An 11,182-nucleotide genomic window follows, 5' to 3' on the forward strand; every position below is an offset into this window, starting at 1 on the left:
TATTTTAATTTCATTTGATTGACTTTTATTTCAGTATGTATATGTTATCTATAATGATTATTATTTGATTATAATTATAATTTTTACTTGTATAAAAAATCTCATGATAAAAATAAAATAAAACTTAAACATGTTCTCTTTAAATATGAAAACAAATGAACTCTTTCTAGATTCAAATGAACTTATAAAATTCTTAATTATGTTACATTTGCTGAAATATAAACTTGTAGCAAAGATGAATAATATTTCTTTCTCTTAAAAAGTTTATAGACATAAGATCCTTTGGACTGGCATTCTATTGTCAAATGTAATTACGAAAGCAGGAGAAAGGTTGTTTTCGCTTTCATTGCTTTGATTTTTTTATTCTCTCATTTCAACACTTTTACTTGTCTTTGCCTCTCCAAAGTCTTCACTATTACTAGCTTGGAAATATCAACCATGGGAGAGCCGATTAGTCTACAATTTAAATACAATATATACATATATTTCAAAATTATTTTCTTAAATTCTGAAAAATCAACTATAAAAAAAGAAAAAAGAGGGAATGGGTGAAGTAATGCTCAGCAGGGACGTCATTTGATTTGCTTGTAAAGTTTCGGAGACAGTACGTATTGTTTATGAAATAGTTGGTAAGTGGCATTTCTGCCTTAATTATATATAGCGTTGGCAAATGAGTAGAGCAACTACTCTATCATAGCATAGCATCAGATTGGTCAAAGTCTGAAAAAATGGGGGAGGCAGGAAAGCAGAGGAGTTTGGTTTTTGCAGTTAATGGACGCAGGTATGAGCTCTTAGACGTAGACGACCCTTCAATTACTTTGCTTGAGTTCTTGCGTTCTCAAACTCCTTTCAAAAGTGTCAAGCTCGGCTGTGGTGAAGGTCTGGACATCTCTCTCTCTCTCTCTGTCTGTATTTTCCAGTCGTTTGTATGACAGTTTAGTTGTATGGTTTTGAGTGCTGATGACGGGTTTTTGTTTTTCTTCTGGATTTTAATTAATCATCAATAAGGAAAGCCAACTTGTCGAATTGTATTAATTATGCAAAGATATGTGTGTTTGACTATGATTGCATGCTGTGGTGCTTGTAGACAACTTGGGGTATATTTTCTGTACTTTTTTTTCTTTGATTGGGAGTTGTAAGGATCACATGTTTGGCTTTTTGTTCTTAAAAAGAACTAGTTAAAAGAAATTAACCCAGACCAAGAAAGATACTACTACTTCTTCTTCTTCTTTTTTTTATAATAAAATTAAGTCTTATTTAGCCAGTATTGCACTGCAAGTATGGAAACAACTTTTTCCCTAATGAAAATAATGAAGAATTTATTATATATATATAGAAAAATTATGTATTTGATAGTATTGAAAATGAAACTATTATATAACGATTTTCGAATATATTAAAATTTATCATATCAAAAAAATTATATTAGTTTATTAACTCACTTAAAAAAATTTTCTAGTTACACGATAATACATGAAGTAAGTTTATATATGATGTATTGTCGAGAATAATTTTACATATTTTCAATAAATCACAATTCGTTGTCTCATAATAATATTTATAAATAAAAATTTGAAAAAATTTTTATGGGGTGACAAATCTAACAATGAATATAAATTGATCTATACAAATACATGATTATAATAATTGTTTAAATTATTATATCTAGTATTATTATTTAAGAGTTTGGGTTAATTTAAGTTTAATATTATTCAATAACCATGATTATTAAAAAAAATATCATGTAATCTTATCATGAAAAGCATTAAAATTTAAGTTTTAATTGTTTAATTTTTTGCATCCCATTTCAACCTAGTTACTTACATAGAAGGCCGCTTCTACAAAAAGTAAAGTGAAAACCGTTAAGGGGTGGGCTACTTATTCTTGAAGGAATCTACAATATGCTCAACTAAAGGCAACAGCCCTTTAATACTATGCATAATCCACTTTTATGTCTTTAATTATCATTCTTCGTTTACTTTTTTCTTAATATTTTTATGTAAGTAGTAAATTTTAAATTAAATGGTTGTAAAATGTTAAAAACATGGACTCAGAAGCAGAGAGGAAATGAAAGTTTAGATGGAAAGGAGAAGAAATGAAAGTAATGGAGGTTTGGAATCTTGTATTACTTGTTTAAAGAATAAAAGCCTGCTAGAAAGCAAGTTAACTATTTTGCCTCCCATTTTAATCCCCTGTTACCAAAGGAATGGTTTCTGATTAATGTTGTCCTGTTTTACAGGTGGCTGTGGTGCCTGTATTGTCCTACTGTCTAAGTATGATCCGGTGCTCGACCAAGTTGAGGATTCTGCTGTGAGTTCATGTCTCACACTTCTTTGCAGTGTAAATGGATGTTCAATTACTACAGCTGAGGGAGTTGGAAATAGTAAGGATGGTTTCCATCCTATTCAGGAAAGGTTTGCTGGTTTCCATGCTTCTCAATGTGGCTTTTGTACTCCCGGAATGTGTGTTTCTCTCTTTTCAGCTCTTGTCAATGCTGATAAGACCAACAGGCCAGAACCCCGTCCTGGATTCTCCAAGCTCACAGTCTCTGAAGCAGAAAAGGCCATCGCAGGAAATCTTTGTCGCTGTACCGGTTATCGACCTATTGCTGATGCTTGCAAAAGTTTTGCTGCTGATGTTGATATGGAGGACTTGGGGTTGAACTCCTTCTGGAAAAACGGAGAAAGTGATGAAGCAAAGCTGAGTAGATTACCTTCATACAATCATAGTAATGCAAGTTCTAAGTTTCCTGAGTTTCTCAAGAAGCATATCAAGGCAGGTGCCACTCTGGCTTCTCAAGGATCTCATTGGTATAGTCCTGCTAGTGTTGAGGAGCTCCAAAGCTTATTGCAAGAGAATGAGGCTAATGATGGAACCTCAATGAAAATTATTGTTGGTAACACAGGGATGGGATATTACAAGGAACAAGAAAGCTATGACATGTACATTGATTTAAAATATATTCTTGAGCTCTCAATCATCAGGAAAGACCAGACAGGAATTGAAATTGGAGCAGCTGTGACAATTTCCAAAGCTATTGAAGCTATGAAGGAAGAAAATGAAGGTGATTTTCATCTAGAAAGTAAAACAGTGTTCCAAAAAATCGCTGCTCATATGGAAAAGATAGCTTCAGGATTCGTAAGGAATTCAGGTAGCGTAGGAGGAAATTTGATGATGGCCCAGAGGAAACATTTTCCATCAGATATTGCTACCATACTACTTCCTGTGGGTACAATAATGAATATAATGACAGGTCGGAAAATTGAAAAGCTTACACTGGAGGAGTTCCTTGGAAGGCCTCCTTTAGATTCCAAAACCATTCTTTTAAGCATTAAGATTCCTTGCTGGGGGTCAAGAAGGGATATTTCTTCTGAAACTGATACTAAGCTGCTATTTGACACTTATCGGGCTGCACTACGTCCTCTTGGAAATGCACTGCCCTATTTGAATGCTGCTTTCTTGGCTGAGGTTTCTTTTTGTACAAACTCTACTGGAGTTAGACTAAATAACTGCCAGTTGGCTTTTGGTGGTTATGGGACCAGACGTCCGATTAGAGCAAGGAAGGTTGAGGAGTTTCTTACTGGAAAGTTGCTAAGTGTCGGTGTTCTGTATGAGGCTACTAAATTACTTGGAACCATTGTAATACCTGAAGATGGTACCTCACATCCTAGTTACAGGACAAGCTTGGCTGTTGGCTATCTTTACGAGTTCCTAAGCCCCTTAATTGACACTCTTGCTGAAATTTCTGATGGTTTTCTCAATGGCATCTTGTTGAAAGATTCCAAAATAAAACCAAGTTGTGATGAGTTTGGTAAAAACCAACTCCCAACGTTGTTATCATCTGGAAAGCAGGTGATTCAATTAAGTGAAGAATATCATCCAGTTGGAAAGCCCATTACCAAAGCTGGAGCTGCCATTCAAGCTTCTGGTTTGTCCTTTCATACTTATTATTCTTTTGCTTCACATCAATAAGTCAACTATTAAAAATTTTTATTTAGTTTTTTGATGCTTTTCTGCTGTTTCCTAACGGCATGGATCCATGATTAATTGGTTTGGCACTTGAACAGTCGGTAATATTGTGACAATAGCATCTCTTCTCTGAATATGTGTCCTAGCACTTTTCTCATCATGCTCTTATGCTTCATTAGATGCATTGCCTAAATTTGTTGCAAGCTCAAACTTTGAATTCATTAAGCGTTAAACACGAATGCATCTTTTCTTAATTCCTTGAAAACATCATGAATATATTAACATACCCCAGTTTTTGTTTTCCCAACCATGCTTTGCTTTTCATCCTTAGATCTTCCTTGTTTACTGCTTTATGCTCTATACGATCAATATTCATTGAGCTCTTATGTAGGTGAGGCTATTTACGTGGATGACATTCCATCTCCAAGAAATTGCCTACATGGAGCCTTTGTATATAGCACAGAGCCTCTGGCACGGGTGAAGGGCATAAAATTTAAACCCGGTTCATCAACGGTTGGAGTAACTGCACTTATGACTGTCAAAGACATTCCAGGGAAGAACGTAGGTAGTAAGTCCATATTTGGTGAGGAGCCTTTGTATGCAGATGAGATTGCTCAATGTGTGGGAGATCGCATTGCCTTTGTGGTACATCCATTGTTTGACCATATCTAGGTCTTTCGTTAGTTTGTTGTAATTGTCATTACTATTAGACACAGTACAATGGTTATTATGTTTCCTTTATAAGCTCTTGATGTTTAATTTTTATTGGACTTTGATCATTAAGATGACACTTTCAGGTAGCAGGTACACAGAAACATGCAGACCTGGCAGCAAACATTGCAGTGGTTGATTATGACAAGGAGAATCTCGAACCACCCATATTATCTGTAGAAGAAGCTGTTGATAGATGTAGCTTTTTTGAGCTTCCACCTTCCCTTTACCCCCTACAATTTGGTGATTTCTCCAAAGGCATGGATGCAGCTGATCACCAAATTCTCTCAGCTCAGGTAAAGTCTATACTTTGTTGCTTCTCTGCTTCCTGATCTCACCCAGTATACCTGTTCTTTTTCTTCATCTGAATTAACCTGCATACAAGCCGTATTTTCTGTCCTCTGACAAACCTTTATCATGGAAAGTCACAAAAAATTTCTGTTGACTTCCTCTATCTAGATCGAACTTGGGTCGCAATACTATTTCTATATGGAGACACAAACTGCGCTGGCTGTGCCAGATGAAGACAACTGCATTGTGGTGTACAGTTCTAATCAAGTCCCTGAGTTCACACAAGATACAATAGCTCAATGCCTTGGTGTTCCTGGACATAACGTTCGTGTGGTTACAAGAAGGATCGGAGGAGGTTTTGGTGGAAAGGCCATAAAAGCAATTTCTGTGAGTGTCATTCTACTACTGTATAGTTTTCTTATCTCTGCTTTTTTTTTTTAAACTTCTCTTTTTAGGAAGATGAGCTTGTTTTCCAGCATCAAATTGAGTGTTTTTAGAAACTGGAAAAGAAAGTACTAATACACTAAGAAGATAAGCTTTGTATCTAGATGGGGAATTGCTTTTGGTAGAGTGAGCTGAAATTAATCTATGTACTTGATTGCGTTTTTTATTTTTCTTCCAAGGTCTTCTGCTTCTTTTGCTATGCCATTAGGAGAGAAAGCACTTCCCTCTTTGTTTAATTTCTTTACTTGGGGGACGGATAAAGAGTGTTTCCATACTTGTTCAATTTAATTAAATTCTGTGGCCCAGAAAACTTCTGAGTATTACAGCTTGGTTGGTTTGGTCTGACATTGGCATTTAGAATTATGTAAGAAGTACCTAGGGTATGGTAAAGCACTCAGAAATAATGGAAGATTAGTTGATTGGATTGAAGTTAGCCATCTTCATAAATGGCGTTTGCTGTTGAGTGATTTTTGAAGTGATCTACATTCCATACTTAAGCAACCTAACTTTCTAGGTTTTGTTGACAGAAAACTTTTGCCATTCACAATATGGTGTACACTAGATCAATTCACTAAGTTCACCATCACTGTGTCATATTCAATCAAATATGTTTTTGTTGGTTCAATCTTCTTGTCCTTTTCCTTTGTCTTACTGAAGCTAATAATATTCAGAATTAGATGCTAACTTAAGCATATAATTGGAGATTCATCGGTTTGGCTGTCCTTGTGCAGTTGCGCAGAAGTGATAGTTGATCCTCTGTTACGCATAAGATCCCTCAAATTTTTTGTGGCATCTAAAATTTAGTGCTACCCTCTTTAGTCTGTTATTTGTATCACTTAACTATATGACTTAATGTAGGTTGCTACAGCTTGTGCACTTGCTGCTTACAAATTACAGCGTCCAGTCAGGATATACATGAACCGAAAGACTGATATGATAATGGCAGGAGGAAGGCACCCCATGAAAATAACTTATAGTGTAGGATTCAAAACTAATGGGAAGATTACTGCCCTAAAACTCAATATACTAATCGATGCAGGGATATACTCGGATGTAAGTTTAGCTATTCCTGGAATGATGCTTGGAGCACTTAAGAAATATGACTGGGGTGCTCTATCTTTTGATGTAAAACTATGCAAAACAAACCTTCCGAGTAGATCAGCAATGAGGGCCCCAGGAGACCTACAGGGATCATTTATTGCTGAAGCAATAATCGAAGACGTAGCATCCTCCCTTTCCATTGAAGTGGATTCTGTCAGAAATGTTAATCTCCACACATACAACAGCCTTGACTTCTTTTACAAGAGTAGTGCAGGCGAACCTATGGAGTATACTTTACCTGCAATATGGGATAAGTTGGCCACTTCTTCAAGCTTTTACCAGAGGACTGAAATGTTAAAAGAATTCAATAGGCGTAATACATGGCGGAAAAGGGGAATTTCACGTGTGCCAATTGTGCATGAAGTGTCAGTGAGAGCAACACCAGGGAAAGTAAGCATTCTACATGATGGATCCATTGTTGTTGAAGTTGGAGGAATTGAGTTGGGTCAGGGTCTCTGGACAAAAGTAAAACAGATGACTGCATATGCTCTCAGTTTGATCCAATGTGGTGGAACAGAAGAACTTTCCAAGAAAGTAAGGGTCATACAAGCAGATACTTTGAGTTTAATTCAAGGGGGTATGACTGCTGGCAGCACAACATCTGAGTCCAGCTGTGAAGCAGTTAGACTTTGCTGCAATGTCTTGGTTGAGAGACTTACCTCTCTCAAGGAGAAGTTGCTGCAGCAAATGAAATCTATAGAATGGGAGACGCTGATTTTTCAGGTAGATGTGTGACTATCAGAAATTTTCTGACTTCATTATATTTCCATTTTGGCTGCTGGATGAATCCTAGAAGTCACCTTCCTAGGAACAATAATATCAGAATATTTTCCTTCTAGCTCTGATGCCTCGCACACTTTGAGATCTTTGCAAAATTATGGTCATACATTCACTTTTACTCTACCAAGAGAAAAGAGATATATTACTTTGCTGTTCTAGACAAGTTCATTATATTTTATCATAGCAGTGCCACTCTTTTTGTATACAGCAACTTCATTGCAAGTTCACATGTATTATTTTTTTTGAAAATTAAGTTCACATGTATTATTAATGCAGGCATATCTCAATTCTGTGAACTTATCAGCAAGTTCATATTATGTACCTGACTCTTCCTCTACACATTACCTAAACTATGGTGTAGCAGTGAGTGAGGCAAGTTTATCCCTTGCTTCATCTTTCTTTAAAGTTCATCTCAATTCTCAGTTGATTTGGCATGTTGAACATGATGCAGAACAAATCATACTGCCATATTTGGACTGACTTGACAGTTACTAATTTGAAGCTATGGCATTGCAGGTGGAGGTAAACCTTTTAACGGGGGAAACAACAACTTTGCGGACAGATATTCTATATGACTGTGGCCAGAGCTTGAATCCTGCTGTGGATTTAGGACAGGTTAGCTTGAATATAGTACTCTTAGCATGACTTCAGTTTAGAATGATTGCTCTGTAACCTTAGCTTGTTTGCGTTTAGTCTCAACTCTAAAGTCTTTCCGTGTCAGGCATGCCTAATATTTTTTTTTTCCCGACTTTATGCATTGTTGCTAAAGGATTTGACCGTGTACATATGCTGGGAGTTAGAATTTGTGTGCAAAACCTGCCCGCAAGTAGCTCTTGCTTCATTTGCTCTAGCTAGTTCATTGGTTAGTAGGATCTGTGTGATTTAAGACTCTTTAACAATTCTGTTTGCAGATTGAAGGAGCTTATGTTCAAGGAATTGGGTTCTTTATGCTTGAAGAATACCCCACAAACACAAATGGATTAGTGATTGCAAATGGCACATGGACTTATAAGATCCCTACAGTGGATACAATACCCAAACAGTTTAATGTCGAAATCTTAAACAGTGGACATCATAAAAACCGTGTACTTTCTTCAAAAGGCAAGTTCATATTAATTTTCACAGAATCCATGTCACTTTGCTCTATTCTTGATTTATCTAATTTTAATTGGTAGTATGAATGGAATGCCTGATCTATATATGATGTTCTTCTGTCAATGTTTACCGCAATGTGAATGCCAGGTGCAATATTTTCTGCTTGATAAATGGCATTCTTGTTTTGATTGACTAATCTGTTTTTAGGGCCTTTTCTGCTTAAGGTTGTTCATTCAAGTATTGAAATCACATTGCAACTTCATCCATCTTACTATTCATTTATCTCATGTATGTTTGTTTATGCCTACACATCAGCAGTATTATTCCATCCAAACTACCCACATCAAGGAACAATTCTCCTTGCACGTTTTATGATTTGGTTTCCTGCATCAACTATGGTGTGTAAAGTATTATTTTCTCTTTTATATTTCCAACTTTGCATCTAGGCACATTCAGCTCTTTTCAAAAGCTTAATCCTGGTCAGAAGATTGGTCCCTTATTAAGCATGTTTATGGAGTAGAAAAGTAATCAAAATGCCGCTTCAGCATGATTTTATATGTCCGTGGGTTGGGTACATGGAAAGAGTGGGGGAACATAGAGAAACCACTTCAAAACTGGTGAATATATGTAGTAATTCTATTACCTGTTCCTTTGCAGCATCTGGTGAGCCGCCATTACTTCTAGCAGTTTCAGTTCACTGTGCTACAAGGGCAGCTATAAAAGAAGCCAGGCGACAGCTTCTTTCATGGAGTGGCCTAGACAGAGACGTGTCTAATTCAACATTCAAGTTGCAGGTACCCGCCACCATGCCTGTTGTGAAGGAGCTGTGTGGGCTTGATGGCGTTCAGAGGTTCTTGCAATGGACAATGGGCAGAAAGTGATCAGGGGATTCGGCTGGCTGGTTGGCTAAAATTCAGTGTATCTGCATGTAATGTAATAATGTTACTGATAAATAAGCCTCCATTTTTCGTTCATGTTTCAAACAAGGTAAATTCTGTAGCTTGACATCAGACCATAGCTTTGGGCAAATTGTTGAATACATCGACTCAGGTCAGCTAACACGGGCAGACTTAGATGGTCAGTCACAAACATACATTAACCTGTTAATCAACCCGACAATCTACAAACTGTTCACTAGTTATAAAGAACTAAGGAGTTTTCATATTTACACCACCAAGAATTATCATGTGTGAAATGAAGACATTAATTCCTTTAAAAATTTTTCTATAAAGATTTAATAAATTTTCATAACGCTATCGAGTATCATTATATTATTTAAAATAAAGATATTTTTATTTAATGTATAAAAAATTTAAATATCATGACCACAAAAGTTGGTTCATGACTTTCTTTTTTATTTAATATATTAACGTATTTATTGATTAGTTGGTTTGAAACTCTTTAATTTTTCACGTGCAAAGGTTTAACTTCTCTCTTTCAAATGATTTCATCTGCTCTAACACTTTCCCATCTATCCAACCACTTTTGGGTTGGTTGTCGGGATATTAACATGGTCCCTTCTACAAGAATTTTCTGCGCCATGACGGCGGCATGATTAAATGAGTGAAATTACATCATATTTATGGTGTAGTTTTAAAAAAAAAAAATAGAATAAAAGGCAGAACTTAGGCACTCGGCAACGTCCAACCTAAACTCAACTTGTCTTGTCCAATTTTTTTGTTTCAAGGCCAATCTTAAACCTTCAATAAACCAAATCCAAATTAAATAAAAAAAAGAAAAATAAAATTTCCATTTATGAGAGATAACATTTAATTTTTTTGCTTTATTTTTGAAAGGCATTAAGAAAGATTTCATTAAAAAGGAGGAGAATGAAGTTTTCCCCTTTCATTCACAATTTGTCTTATTTAATTGTGTTCTTAATTAAAATTAAGGGTATTTGTTTAGTTTGTTAATTAAATAAATCTATACATAAGAAAAATAAAAAAATAATATAAGTATTTGATTACTTTAAAAGATAATATTAATACAAATATTATGTAACTATGAAAAAATAATGTCATTAAAAAATAATGAATAAATTAAAATAAATTCCTATAGAGAAAAGTGAACAAACTTTCTTGTTTAAATGGGAAATGACAAGTTGTTATAAAAAAATAGTAATTGTAAAGGTATAGAATAAAAAATAGTAATTAAATTTGAAAATAATTTACAAAATTACATCCTTAATATGTAAGTTGTGCCATTTTATAAACAATAATAAATTTTGATAATTTGTAAGTTGTGCCATTTTATAAACAATAATAAATTTAGTGCTCATTCTTTACATTGATCAGCAAAGAACATATAATCAGATTTAGTTTAGGTGTAAGAAAAGCTTGCTACAGCAACACTCAAGATTAGCTGCCTACAAAATAATTAGAAATAAATGGATCATTAATTAGCTGCAATGCATTAAGCATTGCAGAATTTTGACTTCTCAACATTTTATCTGAAGATTTTAGACTGACGCATTAGCTCCACATAAAAGAGGTTCTACCAGCACCAATTTACATGTCAACTGTACACGTAACAGAGAATTTTACATACTACCCCATATTGAAGTGTCAATGCCATAAGCATGTTTCACAATATATACAAAGAGTACAATACCAACTCCCTACTGGGAATTTTTTTTTCTGGATAGAAATAAGCTTTTTTTTTTCCTGGTTGCACATTCAGAAGCTAAGAGAATGACCAGAGGCAACACAATGGCATCCAAAGAAGCATTGAGTTTGCTCTAGGCTTAGATGAAAAGAAGCCCAAACATCATATCAGTAGAAGAAAAAAGATG

General features: G+C 35.1%; 1 protein-coding gene across 1 annotated transcript; it reads left to right on the forward strand.

Annotated features, from left to right (window-relative positions):
• Positions 1-581: 581 nt before the first annotated feature.
• On the forward strand, positions 582-9,502 carry LOC110412578 (indole-3-acetaldehyde oxidase-like). The gene is made up of 10 exons (XM_021423143.2): positions 582-879; positions 2,240-3,928; positions 4,361-4,614; positions 4,767-4,976; positions 5,140-5,358; positions 6,274-7,239; positions 7,573-7,668; positions 7,813-7,911; positions 8,208-8,397; positions 9,049-9,502. The coding sequence occupies exons 1-10, from the start codon at positions 729-731 to the stop codon at positions 9,270-9,272; spliced, it is 4,098 nt and encodes a 1,365-aa protein (XP_021278818.1). The 5' UTR covers positions 582-728; the 3' UTR covers positions 9,273-9,502.
• The last annotated feature ends 1,680 nt before the right edge of the window (positions 9,503-11,182 follow it).

Source organism: Theobroma umbraticum, unplaced genomic scaffold (genome assembly GCF_002168275.2).
Source record: "Theobroma umbraticum cultivar Fairchild unplaced genomic scaffold, ASM216827v3 scaffold_95.0, whole genome shotgun sequence".
In the NCBI taxonomy this organism is placed as follows: Eukaryota; Viridiplantae; Streptophyta; class Magnoliopsida; order Malvales; family Malvaceae; genus Theobroma; species Theobroma umbraticum.